We start from the raw sequence: 27,460 nt of genomic DNA, 5'->3' as shown, positions 1-27,460 counted from the left end.
TATAACCTTAACTGAAGCTAAACCTCCCATTAAGCTCAAACTATCTTCCTCCGTGAACAAATGCATTCATTGTCAAGCTGGGTATTCAAAGAGAAACAGGTCCTTCCTCTTGAGAATCTTACAGTCTAGAGACAAATTGGGTAAACAGTATTATAAAACTCATGTAGTAAGACAGATTTCAGATCACAGAGTTGGGGTAGGAGGGACAAATGTTAGGGCAATCCCTCAAGGTTTCACAGGAGGTGTTATATTCAGTCTGGGATTTAAATGAAGACTCCAGGGTGCCAAAGAGAGGAAATGATACCCTGAGCGGATACATGGAGAGAGAGGACCTCTATGTGTGAAGAACAAGCGAGTAGGTGTGATTGACACAGGGTGCTTCGGAGAGGATGGCAGGACATGAACTGGGAAGGAAAACATAACATAGAAAATGCCAAAAGGCCTGGACTTTATTGTGTTAGCAAGTGCAAACTCTCACAGGTGTTTTAAAGAAGAGAGTGGCATGGTTTGTTTAAAAATAGTAGCAGCAGGGGGTATACTGGAGGGAAGATGGTAGATAGGAGGCAGGACTAATTTGCAGTTCCCACTCAGATGGACAGAGCAGCGTGTGGAAACCCACATTGTGAACTTTTGCTCCAAGAACTACTGCAGGAATATACCAGGAAAGCCAAGAGAATTGAGCAGACAGAAGGAGATGGATTGCTGCTGTAGGCTCTGCGGGACAGCAGAAGAACTCCAAAAAAATGGACATAATCTCTTGGGAGCTCTATGGCCCCGCCCACAGTGTGATTTTCCCTATAATACCACAGCTGATGCACTCTTGAAAGCGCCACCTCCAGCTGGAGGCCAACGAACACAAAACCAGTAGTACACTTAACAAAAATACAACCAAGGACCCTCACAGGGTCCACTTTACTCTCCTGCTACCTCCACTTGAGCAGGTGCTGGTATCCATGGCTGAAAGACCTGAAGATGAATCACATCTCAGGACTCTTTGCAGACACTCCCCAGTACCAGCCCAGAGCTTGGTAGCCCTGCTGGGTGACTAGATCCAGAAGAGAAATAACAATCACTGCAGTTTGGCTCTCAGGACATGCCATCCCTAGGGAAAAGGGGAGAGCACCACATCAAAGGAGCATCCTGTGGGACAAAAGAATCTGAACAGCAGCCCTTGAGTCCCAGATCTTCCCTCACATTCTCTACCCAAATGAGAAGGGCCCTCACATTCTCTACCCAAATGAGAAGGAACCAGAAAAGCAATTCTGGTAATATGACAAAACAAGGTTCTTTAACACCCCAAAAGATCACACTAGCTCACCAACAGTGGATCCAAACCAAGACAAAATCTCTAAACTGCAGGAAAAAAGAATTCAGAAGGTCAACTATTAAGTCAATCAAGGAGGCACCAGAGAAAGGTAAAGTCTAACTTAAAGAAATAAAAAAAATGATATAGGGCCAGGTGTAGCGGCTCACACCTATAACCCCAACACTTTGGGAGGCCGAAGCAGGTGGATCACTTGAGGTCAGGAGTTCGAGACCAGCCTGGCCAACGTGGCAAAACCCTGTCTCTACTAAAAATACAAAAATTAGCTAGGCATGGTGGTGGGTGCCTATAATCCCAGCTACTGGGGAGGCTGAAGCAGAATTGCTTGAACCTAGGGAGGCAGAGGTTGCAGTGAGCCGAGATTGTGGCACTGCACTCCAGCCTGGGTGACAGAGCAAGACTCCTTTTCAAAGAAAAAAAAAAAAAAGATATAGGATATGAATGGAAAAATCTCCAGTGAAATAGCATAAGTAAAAAACAATCACGGCCGGGAGCAGTGGCTCACGCCTGCAATCCCAGCAGTTTGGGAGGCTCAGGCAGGTGGATCACCTGAGGTCAGGAGTTCAAAACCAGCCTGCCCAACGTGGTGAACCCTGTCTCTACTAAAAATAGAAAAATTAACCAGCTGTGGTGGCAGACGCCTGTAATCCCAGCTACTCGGGAGGCTGAGATAGGAGATTCGCTTGAACCCAGGAGGCAGAGGTTGCAGGTAGCCAAGATTGCGCCATTCCAGTCCAGCCTGGGCGACAAGAGTGAATCTCCATCTCAAAACGAAACAAAAACAAAACAAAAAGCACAACTTCTAGAAATGAAGAACACACTTAGAGAAATGCAAAATGCAAAATGCATTGGAAGGTCTCAGCAATAGAATTGAACAAGTGGAAGAAAGAAACTTCCCAGCTCAAAGACAAGGCTTTCAAATTAGCCCAATCTGACAAAGACAAAGAAGAAAGAATTTTTTAAAATGATCAAAGCCTCCAAGAAGTTTGGGATTATGTTAAATGACCAAACCTAAGAATAATTGGTGTTCCTGAGGAAGAAGATAAATCTAAAAGTTTGGAAAACATATTTGAGGGAATAATTGAAGAAAACTTCCTCAGCTCTGCTAGAGATCTAGACATCCACATACAAGAAGTTCAAAGAACACCTGGGAAATTCATCACAAAAAGATCATTGCCTAGGCACATAGTCATCAGGTTATCTAAAGTCAAGAAAAAGGAAAGACTCTTAAGAGCTATGCGGCAAAAGCATCAGGTAACTTATAAAAGATAACCTATCAGATTAATAGCAGATTTCTCAGCCGAAACCCTACAAGCTAAAAGGGATTGGGGTCCTTCCTATCTTTAGCTTCCTTAAACAAAGCAATTATCAGCCAAGAATTTTGTATCCAACAAAATTAAGCTTCATAAATGAAGGAAAGATACAGTCTTCTTCAGACAAACAAATGCTGAATTTGCCACTACCAAGCCAGCACTAAAAGAACTGCTAAAAGGAGCTCTAAATCTTAAATCCTCAAAATCATCAAAATAGAATATCCTTAAAGCATAAATCTCACAGGACCTATAATTTTTCATTTTAACACAATGAAAAAAAAAACTAAGGTATTCAGGCAACAAATAGTACGATGAATAGAATAGTACCTCACATCTCAATACTAATGTTTAATGTAAATGGCCTAAATGCTCCACCTAAAAGACACGAAATGGCAGAATGGATAAGGATTCATCAACCAAGTATATTCTATCTTCAAGAGACCCACCTGACACATAAAGACTCACATAAACTTAGGTAAAGGGGTGGAATAGCTACTCCTGCTTGCTTTTGATGTCCATTTGGATGGAATATCTTGAATGGAATAACTAGAAAACCTAGAGGAGATGGATAAATTCCTGGAAATATACAACCCTCCTACATTAACCCAGGAAGAAACAGAAACTCTGAACAGGCCAATAACAAGCAGCAAGATTGAAATGGTAATTAAAAAGTTACCAACAAAATACCAATGGGATATTTGTTACCAATGGAATATCTTTCCATGCAAATGGACAACAAAAGCAAGCAGGAGTAGCTATTCTTGTATCACACAAACTTCAAAGCAACAGCAGTTAAAAATGACAAAGAGGGGTATTATATGATGATAAAAGGACTAGTCCAGCAGGAAAATATCACAATCCTAAATGTATATATGCACCTAACACTGGAGCTCCCAAATTTACAAAACAATTACTACTAGACCAAAAAAATGAGATAGATGTTAATACAATAATAGTGGGGGACTTCAATACTCCACTGACAGCAGTAGACAGGTCATCAAGACAGAAAGTCAACAAAGAAACTATGGACTTAAACTGTACCCTAGAACAAATAAACTAAACAGATATTCACAGAACATTCTACCCAAAAACAGCAGAGTATATATTCATTAATCAGCACATGAAACATTCTCCAAGATAGACCATATATGATAGGCCACAAAACAAGTCTCAACACATTTTAAAAAATAAAAATCTTATCAAGTACTCTCACAGACCACAGTAGAATAAAATTAGAAATCAACTGCAAAAGGAACCCTCAAAACCATGCCAAATAAATGGAAATACAATAACCTGATCCTGAATGATCACTGGGTCAACAATGAAATCAAGATGGAAATTAAAAAATTCTTTGAACTGAATGATAGTAGTGACACAAACTATCAGAATATCAGAACCTCTGGAATACAGCAAAGACAGAGCTAAGAGGAAAGTTCATAGTATTAAATGCCTACATCATGAAGTCTGAAAGAGTACAAATAGACAATCTAAGGACACACCTCAAGGAGTTAGAGAAACAAGAATCAACCAAACCCAAACCCAGCAGAAGTAAAGAAATAACTAAGATCAGGGCAGAATTAAATGAAATTGAAACAAACAAAAAAAACACAATATAAAAGATAAACAAAGAGCTGGTTCTTTGAAAAGAGAAATGAAATTGATAGACCATTAGTGAGATTAACGAAGAAAAGGAGAGAAGATCCAAAGAAACTCAATTAGAAATAAGCAGGACAAAAAAATGTCCCAGTCTGACAGCTTTGAAGAGAGCAGTGGTTCTCCCAGCATGCAGCTTGAGATCTGAGAACGGGCAGACTGCCTCCTCAAGTGGGTCCCTGACTCCTGACCCCCGAGCAGCCTAACTGGGAGGCACCCCCCAACAGGGGCAGACTGACACCTCACACGGCTGGGTACTCCAACAGACCTGCAGCTGAGGGTCCTGACTGTTAGAAGGAAAACTAACAAACAGAAAGGACATCCACACCAAAAACACATCTGTACATCACCATCATCAAAGACCAAAAGTAGATAAAACCACAAAGATGGGGAAAAAACACAGCAGAAAAACTGGAAACTCTAAAAAGCAGAGCGCCTCTCCTCCTCCAAAGGAACGCAGTTCCTCACCAGCAACGGAACAAAGCTGGATGGAGAATGACTTTGACGAGCTGAGAGAAGGCTTCAGACGATCAAATTACTCCGAGCTACAGGAGGACATTCAAACCAAAGGCAAAGAAGTTGAAAACTTTGAAAAAAGTTTAGAAGAATGTATAACTAGAATAACCAATACAGAGAAGTGCTTAAAGGAGCTGATGGAGCTGAAAACCAAGGCTCGAGAACTATGTGAAGAATGCAGAAGCCTCAGGAGCTGATGTGATCAACTGGAAGAAAGGGTATCAGCGATGGAAGATGAAATGAATGAAATGAAGCGGGAAGGGAAGTTTAGAGAAAAAAGAATAAAAAGAAACGAGCAAAGCCTCCAAGAAATATGGGACTATGTGAAAAGACCAAATCTATGTCTGATTGGTGTACCTGAAAGTGACGGGGAGAATGGAACCAAGTTGGAAAACACTCTGCAAGATATTATCCAGGAGAACTTCCCCAATCTAGCAAGGCAGGCCAACATTCAGATTCAGGAAATACAGAGAACACCACAAAGATACTCCTCGAGAAAAGCAACTCCAAGACACATAATTGTCAGATTCACCAAAGTTGAAATGAAGGAAAAAATGTTAAGGGCAGCCAGAGAGAAAGATCGGGTTACCCTCAAAGGGAAACCCATCAGACTAACAGCGGATCTCTCGGCAGAAACTCTACAAGCCAGAAGAGAGTGGGGGCCAATATTCGACATTCTTAAAGAAAAGAATTTTCAACCCAGAATTTCATATCCAGCCAAACTAAGCTTCATAAGTGAAGGAGAAATAAAATCCTTTACAGACAAGCAAATGCTGAGAGATTTTGTCACCACCAGGCCTGCCCTAAAAGAGCTCCTGAAGGAAGCACTAAACATGGAAAGGAACAACTGGTACCAGCCGCTGCAAAATCATGCCAAAATGTAAAGACCATCGAGACTATGAAGAAACTACATCAACTAATGAGCAAAATAACCAGCTAACATCATAATGACATGATCAAATTCACACATAACAATATTAACTTTAAATGTAAATGGACTAAATGCTCCAATTAAAAGATACAGACTGGCAAACTGGATAAAGAGTCAAGACCCATCAGTGTGCTGTATTCAGGAAACCCATCTCACGTGCAGAGACACACATAGGCTCAAAATAAAAGGATGGAGGAAGATCTACCAAGCAAATGGAAAACAAAAAAAGGCAGAGGTTGCAATCCTAGTCTCTGATAAAACAGACTTTAAACCAACAAAGATCAAAAGAGACAAAGAAGGCCATTACGTAATGGTAAAGGGATCAATTCAACAAGAAGAGCTAACTATCCTAAATATATATGCACCCAATACAGTAGCACCCAGATTCATAAAGCAAGTCCTGAGTGACCTACAAAGAGACTTAGACTCCCACACATTAATAATGGGAGACTTTAACACCCCACTGTCAACATTAGACACATCAACGAGACAGAAAGTCAACAAGGATACCCAGGAACTGAACTCAGCTCTGCACCAAGCAGACATAATAGACATCTACAGAACTCTCACCCCAAATCAACAGAATGTACATTTTTTTCAGCACCACACCACACCTATTCCAAAATTGACCACATACTTGGAAGTAAAGCTCTCCTCAACAAATGTAAAAGAACAGAAATTATAAAAACTATCTCTCAGACCACAGGGCAATCAAACTAGAACTCAGGATTAAGAATCTCACTCAAAACCGCTCAACTACATGGAAACTGAACAACCTGCTCCTGAATGACTACTGGGTACATAACGAAACGAAGGCAGAAATAAAGATGTTCTTTGAAACCAACGAGAACAAAGACACCACATACCAGAATCTCTGGGACGCACTCAAAGCAGTGTGTAGAGGGAAATTTATAGCACTAAATGCCCACAAGAGAAAGCAGGAAAGATCCAAAATTGACACCCTAACATCACAATTAAAATAACTAGAAAAGCAAGAGCAAACACATTCAAAAGCTAGCAGAAGGCAAGAAATAACTAAAATCAGAGCAGAACTGAAGGAAATAGAGACACAAAAAACCCTTCAAAAAATTAATTAATCCAGGACCTGGTTTTTTGAACGGATCAACAAAATTGATAGACTGCTAGCAAGACTAATAAACAAAAAAAGAGAGAAGAATCAAATAGACGCAATAAAAAATGATAAAGAGGGAAATCACCACCAATCCCACAGAAATACAAACTACCATCAGAGAATACTACAAACACCTCTATGCAAATAAACTAGAAAATCTAGAAGAAATGCATAAATTCCTCAACACGGCCGGGCGCGGTGGCTCACGCCTGTAATCCCAGCACTTTGGGAGGCCGAGGCGGGCGGATCACGAGGTCAGGAGATCGAGACCATCCTGGCTAACACGGTGAAACCCCGTCTCTACTAAAAATACAAAAAATTAGCCGGGCGTGGTGGCGGGCGCCTGTGGTCCCAGCTACTCGGGAGGCTGAGGCAGGAGAATGGCGTGAACCCGGGAGGCGGAGCTTGCAGTGAGCCGAGATCGCGCCACTGCACTCCAGCCTGGGCGACAGAGCGAGACTCCGTCTCAAAAAAAAAAAAAAAAAAAATTCCTCAACACATACACCCTCCCAAGACTAAACCAGGAAAAGTTGAATCTCTGAATAGACCAATAACAGGATCTGAAATTGTGGCAATAATCAATAGCTTACCAACCAAAAAGAGTCCAGGACCAGATGGATTCACAGCCGAATTCTACCAGAGGTACAAGAAGGAACTGGTACCATTCCTTCTGAAACTATTCCAATCCATAGAAAAAGAGGGAATCCTCCCTAACTCATTTTATGAGGCCAGCATCATCCTGATACCAAAGCCGGGCAGAGATACAACCAAAAAAGAGAATTTTAGACCAATATCCTTGATGAACATTGATACAAAAATCCTCAATAAAATACTGGCAAACCGAATCCAGCAGCACATCAAAAAGCTTATCCACCATGATCAAGTGGGCTTCATCCCTGGGATGCAAGGCTGGTTCAATATACGCAAATCAATAAAGGTAATCCAGCATATTAACAGAACCAAAGACAAAAAACACATGATTATCTCAATAGATGCAGAAAAGGCCTTTGACAAAATTCAACAACCTTTCATACTAAAAACTCTCAATAAATTAGGTATTGATGGGACGTATTTCAAAATAATAAGAGCTACCTATGACAAACCCACAGCCAATATCATACTGAATGGGCAAAAACTGGAAGCATTCCCTTTGAAAACTGGCACAAGACAGGGATGCCCTCTCTCACCACTCCTATTCAACATAGTGTTGGAAGTTCTGGCCAGGGCAATTAGGCAGGAGAAGGAAATAAAGGGTATTCAATTAGGAAAAGAGGAAGTCAAACTGTCCCTGTTTGCAGATGACATGATTGTATATCTAGAAAACCCCACTGTCTCAGCCCAAAATCTCCTTAAGCTGATAAGCAACTTCAGCAAAGTCTCAGGATACAAAATCAATGTACAAAAATCACAAGCATTCTTATACACCAACAACAGACAAACAGAGAGACAAATCATGAGTGAACTCCCATTCACAATTGCTTCAAAGAGAATAAAATACCTAGGAATCCAACCTACAAGGGATGTGAAGGACCTCTTCAAGGAGAACTACAAACCACTGCTCAAGGAAATAAAAGAGGATACAAACAAGTGGAAGAACATTCCATGCTCATGGGTAGAAAGAATCAATATTGTGAAAATGGCCATACTGCCCAAGGTAATTTACAGATTCAATGCCATCCCCATCAAGCTACCAATGACTTTCTTCACAGAACTGGAAAAAACTACTTTAAAGTTCATATGGAACCAAAAAAGAGCCTGCATCGCCAAGTCCATCCTAAGCCAAAAGAACAAAGCTGGAGGCATCACACTACCTGACTTCATACTATACTACAAGGCTACAGTAACCAAAACAGCATGGTACTGGTACCAAAACAGAGATATAGATCAATGGAACAGAACAGAGCCCTCAGAAATAACGCCGCATATCTACAACTATCTGATCTTTGACAAACCTGAGGAAAACAAGCAATGGGGAAAGGATTCCCTATTTAATAAATGGTGCTGGGAAAACTGGCTAGCCATATGTAGAAAGCTGAAACTGGATCCCTTCCTTACACCTTATACGAAAATCAATTCAGGATGGATTAAAGACTTAAATGTTAGACCTAAAACCATAAAAACCCTAGAAGAAAACCTAGGCATTACCATTCAGGACATAGGCATGGGCAAGGACTTCATGTCTAAAACACCAAAAGCAATGGCAACAAAAGCCAAAATTGACAAATGGGATCTAATTAAACTAAAGAGCTTCTGCACAGCAAAAGAAACTACCATCAGAGTGAACAGGCAACCTAAAAAATGGGAGAAAATTTTCACAACCTACTCATCTGACAAAGGGCTAATATCCAGAATCTACAACGAACTCAAACAAATTTACAAGAAAAAAACAAACAACCCCATCAAAAAGTGGGCAAAGGACATGAACAGACACTTCTCAAAAGAAGACATTTATGCAGCCAAAAAACACATGAAAAACTGCTCACCATCACTGGCCATCAGAGAAATGCAAATCAAAACCACAATGAGATATCATCTCACACCAGTTAGAATGGCGATCATTAAAAAGTCAGGAAACAACAGGTGCTGGAGAGGATGTGGAGAAATAGGAACACTTTTACACTGTTGGTGGGACTGTAAACTAGTTCAACCATTGTGAAAGTCAGTGTGGCAATTCCTCAGGGATCTAGAACTAGAAATACCATTTGACCCAGCAATCCCATTACTGGGTATATACCCAAAGGACTATAAATCATGCTGCTATAAAGACACATGCACATGTATGTTTATTGCGGCATTATTCACAATAGCAAAGACTTGGAACCAACCCAAATGTCCATCAATGATAGACTGGATTAAGAAAATGTGGCACATACACACCATGGAATACTATGCAGCCATAAAAAAGGATGAGTTTATGTCCTTTGTGGGAACATGGATGAAGCTGGAAACCATCATTCTGAGCAAACTATCTCAGGGACAGAAAACCAAACACCACATGTTCTCACTCATAGGTGGGAATTGAACAATGAGAACACATGGACACAGGAAAGGGAACATCACACTCTGGGAACTGTTGTGGGGTCGTGGGGTGGGGGGAGGGATGGCATTGGGAGATATACCTAATGCTAGATGACCAGTTAGTGGGTGCAGTGCACCAGCATGGCACATGTATACATATGTAACTAACCTGCACATTGTGCACATGTACCCTAAAACTTAAAGTATAATAATAATAAATAAATAAATAAATAAAAGAAATAAGCAGGACATATTACAACCGATACCACAGAAACAAAAAAGATGATTCAAGGCTACTATGAACAGCTTTACATGCACAAACTAGAAAACCTAGAGGAGATGGATACATTCCTGGAAATATACAACCCTCCTAGATTAAACAGGAAGAAACAGAAAACTCTAAACAGACCAATAACGAGCAGTGAGATTGAAATGGTAATTTAAAAATTACCAACAAAAATAGGCTGGGCACAGTGGCTCACGCCTGTAATCCCAGCACTTTGGGAGGCCAAGGCGGGTGGATCACGAGGTCAGGAGTTCAAGACCAGTCTGGCCAACATGGTGAAACCCTGTCTCTACTAAAAATACAAAAATTAGCTGGGTGCAGTGGCAGGCACCTGTAATTCCAGCTACTTGGGAGGCTGAGGCAGGAGAGTTGCTTGAAACCAAGAGGTAGAGGTTGCAGCAGTGAGCTGAGATTGCACCACTGCACTCCAGCCTAGGTGACAGAGCGAGACTCTATCTAAAAAAAAAAAAAAAAAAAAAAAATTACTAACAAAAAAACAAAAATTCCAGGACCAGATGAATTCACAGCTGAATTCTATCAGACATTCAAAGAAGAATTGGTACCAATCCTATGGACACTATTCCAAAAGATAAAGAGGGAATCCTCCCTAAATCATTCTATGAAGCCATGATCACCCTAATACCAAAACCAGGAAAGGACATATCAAAAAAACAAAACTATGGACCAATATCCCTGATGAACACAGATGCAAAAATCCTCAACGAAATCCTAGCTAACCGAATCCAACAGCATATCAAAAAGATGATCCATCACGATCAAGTGGGTTTCATACCAGGCCTGCAGGGATGGTTTAACATCTGAAAATCAATAAATGTGATATACCACATAAACAGAATTAAAAACAAAAATCACATGATCATCTGAATAGACCGAAGCATTTGACAAAATCCAGCATCCCTTTATGATTAAAACCCTCAGCAAAATCAGCATAGAAGGAACATACCTTCTATGCTGGAGTTTGAGACAGCCTGGCCAACATGGCCCACATGGTGAAACCCCGTCTCTATTAAAACTACAAACTACAAACTAAAACTACAAAAATTAGCTGGGCATGGTGGCAGGTGCCTGTAATCTCAGCTACTTGGGAGGCTGAGGTAGGAGAATCGCTTGAACCCAGGAGGCAGAAGTTGCAGTGAGCCCAGATCGCGCCACTGCACTCCAGCTTGGGTGACAGAGTGAGACTCTGCCTCAAAAACAAACAAACAAACAAACAAAAAGGCATATAGACCAAAGGAATGGAATAAACAACCCAGAAATGTAGCCACATATTTGCAGTCAGCTGACTGTCAACAAAGCTATTCAACAAATGGTGCTGGGACAATTGGTAAGCCACGTGTAGAAGAATGAAACTCGATCCTCATCTCTCACCTTATGGAAAAATCAACTCAGGATGGATCAAAGACTTAAATCTAAGACCTGAAACTATAAAAATTCTAGAATATAACATCAGAAAAACCTTTCTAGACACTGGCTTAGGCTAAGTGTCATGACCAAGAACCCAAACGCAAATGCAACAAAAACAGAGATAAACAGATGAAACTTAGGTAAACTAAAATGATTCTGCATAGCAAAAGAAATAATCAGTAAACAGACAACCCACAGAGTGAAGAAAATCTTTGCAATCTATACATCTGACAAAGGACTAATATCCAGAATCTACAAGTAACTCAAACAAATCAGCAAGAAACAAAAACAATCCCATCAACAATGGGCTAAGGACATGAACAGACAATTCTCAAAAGAAGATATACAAATGGCCAATAAACATATGAAAAAATGTTCAACATCACTAATTATCAAGGAACTGCAAATCAAAACCACAATGCGATACCACCTTACTGTTCCAAGAATGGCCATAATCAAAAAATTAAAAAATAGTAGATATTGGTGTGGATGTGGTGAACAGGGAACACTTTTACACTGTTAGTGGGAATGTAAACTAGTGCAACCACTATGGAAAACAGTGTGGAGATTCCTTAAAGAACTAAAGGTAGATCTACCATTTGATCCAGCAATCCCACTCCTGGGTATCTACCCAGAGGAAAAGAAGTCATTATACAAAAAAGATAACTTGCACACGCATGTTTATAGGAGTACAATTCACAATTGCAAAAATATGGAACCAGCCCATATGCCCATTGATCAACAAGTGGATAATGAAAATGTGATGTGTGTATATATATATACACACACACACAATTGAATACTACTCAGCCATAAAAAGGAATGAAATAATGGCATTTGCAGCAACCTAGACGGAATTGGAGACCATTATTCTAAGTGAAGTAACTCAGGAATGGAAAACCAAACATTGTATGTTCCCACTCATAAGTGGGAGCTAAGCTATGAGGATGCAAAGGCATAAGAATAATACAATGGACTTTGGGGGCTGAGGGGAAAGGGTAGGCGGGGAGTGAGGGATAAAAGACTACACATTGGGTACAATGTACACTGCTTAGGTGCTGGGTGCACCAAAATCTCAGAAGTCACCAATGAAGAACTTATTCATGTAACCAAACATCACCTGTTCCCAAAATCCTACTGAAATAAAAAATAAATAGCAAAAAAAAAAAAGTAGCAGCAGCCTGTATTTATCATGCAAGCTCATTTAATTCTTGTATTCTATGATAAAGGCTCTATAATTACCCCCATCCAAGATATGAGAAAACACACACAGGCTCAGTAACCCAGCTCAAAGTCACAGCTCAAAAGGAATCAAATCCAGGCAACCTGGCTCAGAAGACACACTCACATTCATCATGCCTCTCAGCCTCAGTTGATGGGCTGTGTGAGAAGGAAGAGGCGAAGATATAAAGATGTTGCTTGATGCTGTAACAAGATGTCTTAGGGATAAAAAAAGATGCTGCTAGAAGAGTTTAAGTGCTGTTTCCCAAACTTACCACCCACATCCTACCTTCATACTATAATACTTTTGCCACATTCAAGAACCATTTTTAATATTTCTTTAAATCAACTCACCTTTTAAAACTTAAAGGGAAACTAAAGGATAACAACAAATTGTCCTAATAGGTATGCAAATTAGGATGGGTCATGGCCCCAGAGACAAGAAGCTGTACCCAGAGTTAGAGCATGAAGACTGAATGTCAAATAGGGCAGGTCTGGGGCTTGGACCAAAGTGTTGGAGAACAGCAGCCAGGAGATAGTTTCTGAGAATGCCTCCGGAAAGACAGATGGTAGCTCCAGCCAAGGAAGGAAAATTTGGGCCAGGCCAGTAGGTCTGGGGTAGTTACATGGGGAATGGGAAGAGGGGGTTTGTGAAAGAGTGAGGCTGGGACTGAAGAAAGGAACCCTGGGGCTGAGGAACAACAGAACCCAAGAAGCAAATAGAGGGGTAAAGATCTAACAGATGGGGAGACCCAGGCTGGGGACCAAGAATAGAGCCAAGGTTATTTCAGGAGGTTTAAGAGGACTGCAAGAGGGGATAGACGGTGTTGCTTACAGGGTTAAAGGGAAGAAGTCCAGAGGTGAGGGCTGAGGGGCAGGTGTGCCAAAAAAGGGTTGTAGCAGGGTGAATTGGGGATTCCGACAGTGGAGGTGAAAAGTGGGTTGGGTGCTCAGTCCCACCATATTGTGCTTTGCAGGTTGTACCTGTGTCTTATCCTGAAGACAGTGGTGATGGTCAGCATCCCATGAATGAGATGGACCTGTCATCCACATACCACTAAAATCAACTCTCAGGTCTCCAGTGGTAAGTACCACCCTTTGGGAAACACTGCTATGGCCAAAGGATGATAAAAACCCGAGTTAAAGAACAGGATACTTGGAAGTCACTGTTAAGTTTTTAGAAGAATACCTGGGTTGTATTTTTTTAAATATAAAATTAAAATATAGCTTATAAAAACAAAATGGGTTATTGTTTTTATCCTCCACAGTATCTAGGCATGAAACTTTGTACATAACGGGCACACAAATATTCAATTATATTATTGTAAATAGTTAAAAAGGTATAATTAGAGATGAATCTGCTGGGCCATGTTCTAATAGTAAGGGTCTCATTCATGAGCTACAAGGGTAGGAGAGGGCTTCAGACAGGTCTGACTAAATGTTTGCACTCACAACAAGAGACAACATCTCAGCCAGCTGACAGAATTCCCTGGGTCACTGACAACTGAAAGGTCCTTGAGGCTTTAGATATTGCAGGAAAAGTGAGAAAACAAAATTCAAGATATTGCAGACAAGGTCCAACGCTTCAAGACTCACACCAGATCATAAACCATTTCCCATAGCCTACAAAACCGCTTATGTCTGGGTAAAATATGTTCCTCTGAAAATATGGGTAAAATATGTTTTCCTCTGAAAAGTGATTTTAGAAATTGTGGCCAGCAGGTCCTCAGATGACCCCAGTGATTCCTGTGTTCTGGCATTCACACCCTTGTATATATTCCCAACCCTTAAGTGTGGGCAAGACCTGTGACTTGCTTCTACCCAAAAGAACACGGTAAAGGTGATAGAAAGTCACTCCTGTGATTATGTTACATTATAGAAGACTCCATCTTGTTAGCAGAATATCTCTGGTTTTCCTGATATCCTTAAAAAAGCAAGCAGCCATGTTATAATTTCCCTAAGGAAAGGGCCAAGTGGCAGAGAACTATAGGCAGCCTCTAGCCACTGGTCAGCAAGACAACGAAGCCCTCAAATCTATAACTGCAAGGAGGCTAATTCTGCCAACAAGCCTCTAAATGAAAACATGGCCCCAGCCACTGCCTTGATTGTGGGGTAGCCTTGTGAGACCCAGGACAGAGGACCCAACTAAGCTGTGCCTACACTCCTGATCCACAAAACTGTGGGATGAATAATAAATGTGTGGCACGTTAGGCCGCTAGGTTTCTGGTAACTTACTATTGCAGCACAGAAAACCAATACAGAAATCTTATACATACATTTTAAAAAAGGAAGAAAAGTAATATTGAGTTACTGGCCATTTGAGGTATTTATTAATGAAGATTAAACATCCAAAGGGCAGTCCTCAATGCTCATTTCCATGATTTTAAGAGTTGATAACTCCATGTCATGATTATTGTCGCCTTTGACACTGGAGAACTGAACAGATTGGGAGAGTGATGTGTTAAGACCACATAATCCATTTGAAATCTCAACCTTTTCAGGGTCACTATCACCTTCAATGACATTCACAGAAGTTTCCTGATCTGTTAAACTGTCTGAAATACTTGGATGATTTTCATCCAAAGTTGAAGTTTCAAGATTTGTTTCATCATTCACCTGTTGAATCATAACCCCTTCTGAATGCTTTGATTTATAAATAGGCATGAAAAATTCAGTTGGTGAAGGGAATATCTCGTTCTCATCCTTTGGTGCCGACAATAACATATCCAAAGCCTTTTGGTATTGTTGACGTTCCTGCTGAATTGTTACTTCACTTTCATTTTTTAATTCATTTGGTTCTGAATTCCCAGGCTTTTCAAAATCAAATACATTCAACATATCAACAACATTTTGCTTTACCGAGTTTTCCTCCGATGTGCAGCCTAAGTCTACTTTCAGGACATGCAGCAGGTGGCGCATTTTTTCCTAGGATTAAGAAAAGATGAGACTAATTACATTAATTGAGTCAAATTAAATTTTGACTGCAGTGCTGAAAATCTCACAGGATTAATACTTTTCCTTTCACTTCTCCCACCACCACCCTCAAAAAAGTTCAAGGGAAAAAAAAAGCACTTGCTTTTAATGTATTGTTTGAAGGTATGAAAAAAACCATAAAATTATTTTTACATTATAATTTTTCTAATGAAGTTATAAGGAAAGACAAACCTCCTCCAAATGTTTATTTTGTTTTATATGTCGCTCGAACAGTCGTTCTAAAAACCTACAAATGATAAACAAAAATGTTAATGTCTCAAAATCAGAAAATCATCTAAATATAAACTAGCCACGTAACACTGAAACTACAAAGGTTGAAAAATGTTTTTCAGATTTTTCTTTTTCTCTGTAAAGCTGAAGACTAATCCTTTCCTGTTCTAAGTTCTTCCATTATGCATTTGCTTCACATTACATATTTCTGAAAGACTGTATGCTACTTTTATTTCTTTGAATAAAATTCTCCTTTTTCTCACCCCACCACCAAAAAGCTGTTTTTCTCTCACAGACATATGCAAACACCCAAAGCCTCTCTACCCCGATATTTACACACACACACACACACACACACACAACCAAACCCTAAAGAAAAACCTCTTACAGAGATATTTTATAATCCTTCCTAAATTATACTTTTAAAAATTCCTATATTAAAGTATAAAACACCAATGAACAAAATGGAAAAGGACACCAAAAAAAAAAAAGGAAAAATATTCCAAATTCATGGATTGTAAGAATCAATATTGTTAAAATGCCCACACCACCCAAAGCAATCTACAGAGTCAATGCAATCCCTATCAAAATAGCAGTGACATTATTCACAGAAATAGAAAAAAAAATCCTAAAATGTACATGAAACCACAAAAGACCCAGAATAGCCAAAGCTATCCTAAGTAAAAAGAACAAAACTGGTGGAATCATGTTACCTGACTTCAAATTATAGTACAGAGCTACAGTAACCAAAACAGCATGGTCAGGCATAAAAACAGACACAGACCAATGGAACAGAATAGAGAACTCAGAAACAAATCCACACACCTACAGTGAACTCATTTTTGACAAAGTTGCCAAGAACATACATACACTGGGGAAAAGGCAGTCTCTTCAATAAATGGTAATGGGAAAACTGGATACCCATATGCAAAAGAATGAAACTAGACCCCTATCTCTCACCACATACAAAAATCAAATCAAAATAGATGAAAGACTTAAATATAAGTTCTGAAACTATGGAACTACTAAATGAAAACATTGAGGGAAAATCTCTAGGACACTGGTCTGGCAAAGACTTCTTGAGTAATATCCCACAAGCACAGGCAACCAAAGCAAACATGGACAAATGGGATCACAAATTAAAAAGCTTCCACACAGCAAAGGATATAACCAACAAAGTGAAGAGACAATCCACAGAATGGGAGAAAATATTTGCAAACTAACCCTCTGACAAGGAATTAATAACCAGAATATATAAGGAGCTCAAACAACTATTTACTATTAGATTTATAGGGAAAAATCTAATAACCCAATCAAAAAATGGGCAAAAGATTTGAATAGACAATTCTCAAAAGACATACGAATTGTAGACAGGAATATGAAAAGGTATTCCACACATCACTGATCATCAGAGGAATGCAAATCAAAACTACAATGAGGTATCATCTCACTCCAGTTAAAATGGCTTATATGCAAAAACAAGCAATAATAAATGCTGGTGAGGATGTGGAGAAAAGGGAATCCTTGCACACTGTTGGTAAGAATGTAAACTATTAGTTCAACCACTATGGAGAACAGTTTGGAGGTCCCTCAAAAAACTAGAAATTGAGCTACCATATGTTCCAGCAATCCCAAAAGGAAGTAAGTCAGGATATCGAAGAGATACCTGCACTCTTATGTTTGTCGTAGCACTGTTTATGACAGCTAAGATTTGGAAGCAACTAAGTGTCCATTGACAAATGAATGGATAAAAAAACGTAGTACATATACACCATGGAGTACTATTCAGCCATTAAAAAAGTGAGATCCTGTGATCTGCAACAATATGGACGGAACTGGAGATCATTATATTAAGTGAAATGAGCCTGGCACAGAAAGACAAACATTGCATGCTCCCACGTATTTGTGGGATCTAAAAATCAAAACAATTGAACTCATGGACATAGAGAGTAGAAGGATGGTTAACAGAGGCTGGGAAGGGTAGTAGAGGGCTGCAGGTTAAGTGGGGTAGTTAATGGGTACAAAAACATAGAAAGAATGAATAAGACCATTTGACAGCACAACAGGGTGACTACAGTCAATAGTAACTTAATTGTACATTTAAAATAACTTAGAGAATGTAATCTGATCGTTTGTAACTCAAAGGATAAATGCTTGAGAGGATGGATACCCCATTCTCCGTGACGTTCTTATTTCACAATGCTTGCCTGTATCAAAACATCTCATGTACCCCTTAAATATACATACCTACTGTGTACCTCACAAAATTTTAAAAAATAATAAAAAAATTTAAAAACTCCCACTGATGGTAAATCCACATAATAATTTAAAAGTTATCACCTATTAATTTCCATTAAGTGCTACTGTGCTAGTCATAATAATCATTTTACCTCTAGTTCTGACCAATGTAGGGAGGGAAAGATAGTGTAAAAACCATTTTAAAGACGAGAAAGCCACATCTCTAAGATGATAATTTCCTCTCCCCTGAGGTCAAAAGCCTTTAGGAGAATTTAACCCAGATGTGTCTGGCTCCACAGAATTTCTTCATTCTAGAACACCATGCTCACCTCTCTATCACAGGAATGTATCAACAGTTTCTTAAAAAACAACTAATTTCCTTTGTTATCATTTGCTAGCATCAGTGAAGTTATGAACCAACCTCAGAGTTAGTAGTTCTGAATTATTTCACAATTTTTTTTAAAACCCAAGAAATCTGTATTCTACTTTTTACAACTATTGTTAACATTTTAGAATATTCGCTACTAGGCATTTTTTCTATTCATTTGTATTTCTTTACCAACTTGTAATTAAACAATACATACTATTTGGGTATCTATCTTGTTTTTTCTTTTTTCTTTTTCTTTTTTTTTTTTTTCTGAGACAGAGTCTCACTCTGTCGCCCAAGATGGAGTGCGGTGGCGCGATCTCAGCTCACTGCAACCTCCGCCTTGTGGGGTTCAAGCGATTCTCCTGCCTCACCCACCTGAGTAGCTGGGACTACAGGCGCACACCACCACGCCCAGCTAATTTTTGTATTTTTAGTAGAGATGGGGTTTCACCATATTGGCCAGGCTGGTGTTGAACTCCTGACCTTGTGATCCGCCCACCTTAGCCTCCCAAAGTGCTGGGATTACTGGTGTGAGCCACTGCGCCCAGCCCTATTTTGTTTTTTCTAATCAATGACATATATCTTTAACATCTTTCTATATCTGTAAATTCACTTCAACATCATTTTTAATCCCTAAACAGACCTCACATTTCATATATATTCCACAGTTTATTCAACCAAACATTTACCATTAAACATTTAGGTTGATTCTGGTTTTTGGTACAATTATAAAAATGCTGTAATAAACAGTCTTATAATCTTGAGAAAAACATAAAACTTTAAGCATAAATACATATGATTTTGTATGTGTACTTTTTTTCTTGTGGTGGCAAAAACTAACCAAACTTATCATCTTAACCATTTTTAAGTGCACGATTCAGCAGTGTTAAGTATATTCATATTGTGATACAGATTGCCAAAACTTTTCATTATGTATCCTGAAACTCTTTACCCATATTATGCAAATATTATTAACAAACTTTTTAAAATGAAAGGGGTCAACAGAATTAATGCCAAAAATCTTAGTTCTTTTTGATATGCCTTTTTATACCAATAATGAAAATGTTTGCTTTAATTTTTTAAAAAACTTGATGTAGAGGATAGAAATAATTTATTAAAAATGTCTATGCTTGGCATATTATTATGACAGAGAAAGCAAGTAGTATACATAATAGGGTCCTAGGTTACATAACATAAAGTAGAGCTCAGTGCTCAATGAATCTTAGATACATAAATGTTCAAGCTAAATTCAGGACACACAGTTTCCTTAAGCTATGCAATAGCTAATCTGGTTTTGCAAACTTTCCATTTAACTTACAGCGTGCAAACCTAGCTCTTAATTTGTTCTCATTTTACTAGATCTAATACTAATAATGGTTGCACCAAAAATGCTTGCTTTTGATTCTCATGACAATTTTAGGTAGTAAAATGGGATTATGGAGCTTTGCAAATAAGTGATAAAGATCTTCCTTCACTAGTCACTTATAACTCAAGGGATATAATATTAACATGAATAAAAGCTCTATTCTTTAATTCTCCCAAGTGGCGAACTTCCCCTAGAGTATGAATTAAACATTCTTTACAACTTGCTATCAATTATAATAATAAGTTTCCAAGAAAGCAATATATTTTTTCATTTCCTAATATGGGAAAATAACTTTAAAATTTTAACATCATATGAAGAAATATGAAGAATATTTAATGTACTCCTGAATTAACATAACACAATTAAAAAAACTAACCTGTTTGAAAATAAACCAAGTTTCAAAATTTCATCTGTTACATCTTCAATGAAACTCAGATACAACAGTTCTTCTTCACTGTAAAAGGAAGGCAATATATAGCATAAAAATTATTCCTTACTTATTCTGAAAACTGTAAGAAACATTAGTACCTAATTAGAAATATCTATCTCTACCATTACCAATGTACTTCTATCTCATATTACTAAGGGGAATATTACAAAACAAACATGTCTACCTTCTCAAATTATGCAAGGATAAATATTTACTAAAGGTGATGACCTAATAGAGTAAAATTTCACAGATATCTGCAACATCCATAGCAGTAAAAAACAAGCAGAATTAAACAACACAAAAAGAAAGCAACGAAGGACAAGGCGCAATCAAATGCAATCCACTGGGAGCAAGCACTCCCGAGGAATGTTTTAAATTTCCTCTTGCTCCTGACCAGGTCCAGCAGCAGAGGTGCAAGTCCCTCTGCAAAGCATTTGCAAGAAGGAAGAGGAAAGTTGTCCAGAGAAGCAGGAGCTTCAACTAAGAAGTCCTCTCCTAGCCCTAGGCCAGCATCTTGTTTTAAGGTTGAGAAATTTACTAAGCAGAAAAATTTATTTTTTCTCTCAAAACGTTTGGAGACGAAAAATTCTCATAGGAAAATTTGTGAACATAAATCTTGTGGTAATTTTTAACTACTTGAACACACTTCTCTATTATAACTATATTTTAGTAGCTATTACAAGAAAATTAGGATATTATTGTATGTTTGATTTTAATTAGCTGAAATTAGTGAATTAATACCAAATGTAAGTAGCAAGTAACTAAATTACTGAATAAGCAAATATAAGGGAAGAGTTAATAAGCAAATCAAATAATAGATTTAAATGTTTAATAAAAAGTTACACTTTCAAACTGATTCACAGGGTCTTGCTTATTTAAAAACAGCATATTTGAAAATAAATAAAATTTTATAAATTATTTTCCCTAAAAAGAGTAACTTAATTAAAACAACATTAAAATCTACAAATAAAATATCTGCAAAGAACTGCTGAGGTTAGAAACCTCTGGAAAGAGTATCCTGAACTATTAAAAGTCTGCATTTCTCTAAAACTCTTCTTTATTATTTTATTATTTTTACTTATAAAATAAGTAAGAATCATGGATACTGATTATTAAAAAGTATCAGGTAATACCTGGGGACAAATTTCTACTGGAGATAAAAATGACGTGATTGATAATTATTCCAGAAAGTTGTTATTATTTCTCAAATAAATTCGAGAAAATTATTCAGGTCAGTTTCTCAAATTTAGTATGTATTATACGATTGATATCCCAAAGCTGGTTGTAAGAGAGATTAGTGTTCACAGATGAATGGATAAAGAAAATGTATATATACACCATGAAATACTATTCAGCCATAAAAACAAATAAAATCATGTCATTTGTGGCAACATGGATGGAACATGGATGGATGCTGGTGAAATAAGCCAGCAACAGAAAGTTAAACATCGCATGTTCTCACTCATATGTGGAAGCTAAAAACAGTTGATTTCATAGAAGTAGAAAGTAGAACAGAAGGTACTGGAGGCTGGGAAGGGTAGACGGGAATGAGGGACAAGGTGAGATTTGTTACAAGATACAAAATTATAGCTAGATAGGAGGAGTAAGCTCTAGTGTTCTATACCACTATAGGATGACTACCATGGTTAACAATAATACATAGTTTCAAATAGCTAGAAGAAGGATACTCAATGTTTCCAACACAAAGAAATGATAAAATGTTCGAGATGATGGATATGCTAATTAAACTGTTCTAATCACTGTACAGTATATGTATCAAAATATCACTAGGTACTCCATGAATATGTACATTTATTACTTGCCAGTTTTAAAAAAAGAGATTATTGTTCAATCCTGACTTATTTAATATGGTTTCTTTGATTCTTAATCCTTGATTCCACTATGCAAAACGAAGACTTAAAAAAGATCTTACTCAGAGTAGATTTTACGAGTTGAAGGGGACTTCAGGGAATACCGACACATTGCCCTAGAAAGAGGAAGTTAAAGTAGTTGAGCAAAACAGTGGTTGGCATACAATAAGTACTCAATAACATTGTATATTAGTACACACTGAATAGCCCTTATCTTAGATGTTTGGAACCAGAAGTGTTTCAGAATTTGGATTTTGGAATATTTCCATTATATACTTAGTAGTTGAGCATCTCAATCCAAAAATCTGAAATCCAAAAAGGCTCCAATGAGCATTTCCTTTGGGCATCATGTCGGATTTTGGAGTATTGTGAATTACAGATTTTCAAATTTGGGATGCTCAACCTGTAATTACATGTTTCAGCAATTTTTAAAGCACTCTCATACCCATATCTAATTTAATCTTCTAAACAACCCAGTCAGGCATGTGGGCTGTGTATTATTTTTCCCATTTACTGATGAGTTCACCAAGGGTCAGAAAGGCTAAGTAACTTTCCAAGGTTAATGTTAATAAGCAGCAAAGACAGGTTTTTAAACTACTTTTCTAGGTATAAATTCACAATTCTTTTTAAAACTACACTATGGCACTTCTCTAGTATAAACAATGACAATTTGACTAAGGTTAATGTATAGATAATGCTGGATATAGATACATTATTATGAAAATATTTTTAAAGGTGGTCATCATGATAAATTTTGTTATTATTCAGTTATGTTACCAATAATTAATTTGAAGCTAAATTTTATTCAGGTATACTCAATTATACTATTCTACTTTACTTCTTTTAGAAAGTATTAGAAAAGATAAATATTCCTTTCCTTAAGTCATTCTTAATATTCAATGAAGACTGGCTCAAGAGCAGTTATATTAATAAATAATAAGTTATATGTGTTGAAACACCAGAAATTTCAAAGACAGGGTAGTTAACAATGAACTCTCCATGGCCTTAGCAGGTGAGATCTCCCTAGCAAAGGCCTGAGGGAGAAGCCAGAGCCTGAGGGGATTGTGTGTACTTCCCTAGTGGTCTGCTACATAACACCTTATTCTTGCCCTCTTTTTAATCTCTACTCCTTCCTTTCTTCTACCCCTTCCACCGGCATTTCATATCCACTCTCTGACACTGGAAATACATTTGACAACTGAAACTATCGAGGCATCTTTTAGGTTTTCTACTACCTTCTAATTAATGTATAATATTCCTTAATTACTCAACATGATGAGTAGTTTTTAAAGAGTGCCTCCATTGCAGTGAGCTCAGACCGCACCACTGCACTCCAGCCTGGACAACAGAGAGAGACTGTCTCATAAATAAATAAATAAATAAATAAATAAATAAATAAATAAATAGTGTCTTCATATAGCACAGATTGGTCAAGCACTAGGATATGATGAATATTCAAAATCACAAATTATGACTCCTCAAATGGTAAAGCTCTTCAGTACTATTTGTGGCATGTAAACTGGTTAGCATCACTGCCAGAGGACTTGTCTTGGGGAAAATCATTTTTTTTAATGAACAGTGATAATAAATAATACAAGTTGGTGTGGTTTTTTCCTTTACTAATGAATTAGCAAAATTAATTCATTTCAACTTTTATTAAGCACTTCAATTTGTAAAATTTCCTTGGTAAAACTAAAACTGTTATTGAATTACATAACACCAAAATAGATTAGAGCATGCAATTAAATAGTACTTATGTGGCAAATACTATATGTCTGTTATACAAGAAGGCAATTAAAGACAGTTGAAATTATTTCTCCTGTGAACTGTTTACCTTGGTGAGGAATGCTGAAGAGCATCATCCTTAATCTCATCCCATGTTGAGTCATGCCCTTCTAAAGGTAAAGGAGCTATTTTTTCTTTGGCAGCATATGTCACACAATTAGATGCCTGGGGATGCAATAAAAAAATCTTTATTTTTGCTTAAAAATACATTACGAAAGCAGAATATAACACAGCAAATTTTAAGTGATTGAACAGAGATATCCAGTAGATAAAAATTATACAGTACAACAAAGAATATTTTAGAATACTTTTTCTATCCATCCAGCACTTTTTTCTTAAACTTAAAGGTAAAATGACTTATTTCTTGTATTTTAATGAGTGGCATTTAAATGACATTAAGAAATTGCCACAAATAAACATATAAAGGGAAAAATGAAGCAAATTTTCAACTTTTAAGTAAGTTTGAGGGAACAAAATCTCATTATTCAGAAATTCAAATAGCTCATCTGTTTTAAATGCCAACATGTCAAATATGTAGAAGCAGTGGTAGCGCTGGCAGCATGAACAATAATATTAACAAACAAAAATAATGGCAGCTTACTTTTATAGACTCCTTACTACGCACCACAAACTGTGCCAAGCATTTACTCACATCATTAGATTCAATCTTTACAATGACAATTTATGTATAGTGCTTTACAGTTTTAAAGGTGCTGTTAAAATATGGATCTACTGCAGTTAATACTCTACTGGCTTCTTCAAGTCAAGTACTGATGGCACTATCTATGGAATATGGGGACACACATTTTCTTGCAGGATTGTAAATAAATATTTTTTCATGTTTATGTAGTTATCTGCAAAGCTAACTCTTTCCAAAAATTTCAAGCTAGTAATAGCTATCATTTATTAAGCCCTTACCAGGCTAGGCACTTTGCCTACATCATTTACTCCTCCTAATAATCCTGCAAGTTAAGTACAGTTTTTCTAGATGAGGAAATTCAGCTCTCAGAGGATAAGTGATTTGTCCTTGGGCCTTAAGTGGCAGGGCCCTATGTCAAACAGCGATTAATAGCTGAGATGGAAAACTACCACCTTCTACCCATTTTCAGAAGGGAAGGGGGAAGTTGAGTATGATTATATTTTATTCTTCTATCTCTGGATCTGTGTTTGACATTTTAATAGACAAACCATTTTTATAAGCAACAAATTTAAGTCAGGACACAAGTGCAAGACTGACACTCCAAAAATAAAACAATTTATCTCAAAATCAGACTCAAAGTTGCAATATTTTAAAAGAAATGATGCTAAGAATTCAAAATATAAACCCTGTAATAAACAGCTTTATGGTCTAGAAAAAGCAGAGGCAAACATAAGAGAATAACAGCTACTTATTCTTATAAAATGTATAATTTCCAATTATATAATATGTGGCAATTCTTTACAAAAAAAAAAAAGGTATAAAAACTCAACTTCTGCACTACTCTGCTGGCTCCTCTAGTAATCCAGGTCTGCATCTTTGAAAACAATACTTAAGGTATTTTACTGATCCTTCCATCTGTCCAGCCAGCCAACCAATCATCTAGGAAAGATGTTAGTAACAAATGACTTCCCACATTTGGCAGGATCCACCTGGCCATTCAGAGAGAGCTATAACCATTTGTAAATAGGCAGATCTTCTGTATACTGGCTATATCATGTATGATAAGTGCCACCAACAGATTATTCTTCACAGTCTAAATAGCTGTACATATTCTATTTACAGAAAAACATCTGTAATTCAAATGTAGCAATACCAAAAGATTTCATACTTATTACCTGCTTTATGTTCATTTCTGAATCTGTCATGTTTTTAGTCTCAGCTGTCCCCAACTCAGATTTAAAGCTGTAATAATTTAAAATAAATAATTGTTAATCCTTCAAAATATAAGCACTGTGGTAACAAGGTTTACTGGCTAGAAAAAATAAACTCAAAAAGAATGAGATCCATCTATTCTTATAAAATACATAATTTTGAATTATTTGATTTTATTTGATTAAATATCTGCAGACTCATCTGATATCACTGTACTTCTTATCTATATTCAAAGAAAAAAATACTAATCTTAAATTGTTTTTACTTTCTAAAACAACTAAAACCTACTGCCAGATAAATTGTTTATGTAATACTAGAAAAACAATCACAATCACAAATCTGCTAAATCTCAAAACTTGACAAGATTTGTTTTTTTCTTTAGTCATCTGGCAAACTTTTATTGAACATTCATCTTGTGCCAGGCACTATTGTATTTGAAAACATTATTGAGGCAAATTATACTTAATTTCCAGAAATTATCCCAATTTAAAATTATTCTTGGCAGTTGTTGCTATGAAGACTGGCCTGAATATCTGCAGGAAATGGAGCAGAGGGTTAGATGGATAAAGGGTTAGTTTCTTCCCCTCTATAGCCCATTGTTTCGCCACTTTTAACATGAATCAATATGCATATTTCCACAAATGCTGTCTGATGACCTATTTTAAGAATTCTCTGAAAGTATAATATTTAAAAACATACACAATTCTTGAACCACGCTTGAAATAATAAAATATGTAATTCATACGCATAAGGTGCTCGACCAGTTTAATAGCTATTTTTCAGCAATTACTCTGATAGTTCTAGTGATACATGGAAAAGGAAAAGTCACATTCATCTCATTCCAATCAAAAGGGCACTATCAGATCTTAAGGCTGGCAGCAGAAAACAAGGAATATTAATTCATTAATTTTCATTTAATTTCCTGAAGGATTTACTGTTGGTTGCTGATGTGTCATACCTTAATTCAGTCTGGGTTTCAGCTTCTATCCGTTGATCTGTAAAATCCTTTTTTCTTTTGGCAGGTGTATAATAGCGATACTGTGACAGGAAAGATTTTGCTTCTGTTTTTAAAGTGCGAGGAGTGAATGGCAATTGTTTGTTAGAAAAGAGTTCAGAATGTTTATCCAAAAGATCCCCACTGGGTGCTTTCGAAATGACTAACTGAAACCGGTGGGAATTTGGGAATGTGCTTCTGGGCCTTCTGCCATACAGGGCTCCAGAGCCCAGTTTCCGGGGCCCGGAGGCTGCATAATCCATGCTGGACGGGGAGGAACTGGAGTTCTTCTCAGGACCATTTGTGATGACTTTATTGGATTTATGTAGACTTAGGTGTAGTCTCTCTGAAGAGGGTACTAGTGACCTTGCAAAGGATGAAAATCCATTCATTTCTTCTTTTAACATGTCATCCTCAATTTGCGGTTCGCCTGAGGGCTAAGAACATTCGATATGACAGTCATCAACTGCATTACGAATTCATGTAATTGGGGATTTTGAGATTATACATTAAAAAAATGATAGCCTCAAG

At 37.5% G+C, this 27,460-nt stretch overlaps 1 protein-coding gene across 10 annotated transcripts in view; it reads right to left on the bottom strand.

Annotated features, from left to right (window-relative positions):
• Positions 1-15,126: 15,126 nt before the first annotated feature.
• Positions 15,127-27,460, bottom strand: part of SPATA7 (spermatogenesis associated 7) — a 53,881-nt gene continuing 41,547 nt past the window's right edge. For 6 of the 10 annotated variants that reach the window (XM_054665712.2, XM_063792693.1, XM_054665713.2 and 3 more), the window contains 7 exons: positions 26,894-27,366; positions 25,899-25,965; positions 24,133-24,248; positions 22,361-22,414; positions 20,374-20,451; positions 15,985-16,039; positions 15,127-15,744 (listed from right to left, as the gene is read on the bottom strand). In XM_054665712.2, the coding sequence (XP_054521687.2) occupies positions 15,160-15,744; positions 15,985-16,039; positions 20,374-20,451; positions 22,361-22,414; positions 24,133-24,248; positions 25,899-25,965; positions 26,894-27,366 (1,428 nt within the window). In that variant the 3' untranslated portion in view covers positions 15,127-15,159. 10 annotated transcript variants of the gene reach the window in all.

This window comes from Pan troglodytes, chromosome 15 (assembly GCF_028858775.2).
Source record: "Pan troglodytes isolate AG18354 chromosome 15, NHGRI_mPanTro3-v2.0_pri, whole genome shotgun sequence".
Classification (NCBI taxonomy): domain Eukaryota; kingdom Metazoa; phylum Chordata; class Mammalia; order Primates; family Hominidae; genus Pan; species Pan troglodytes.
This window is presented reverse-complemented; position numbering and strand designations above follow the sequence as displayed.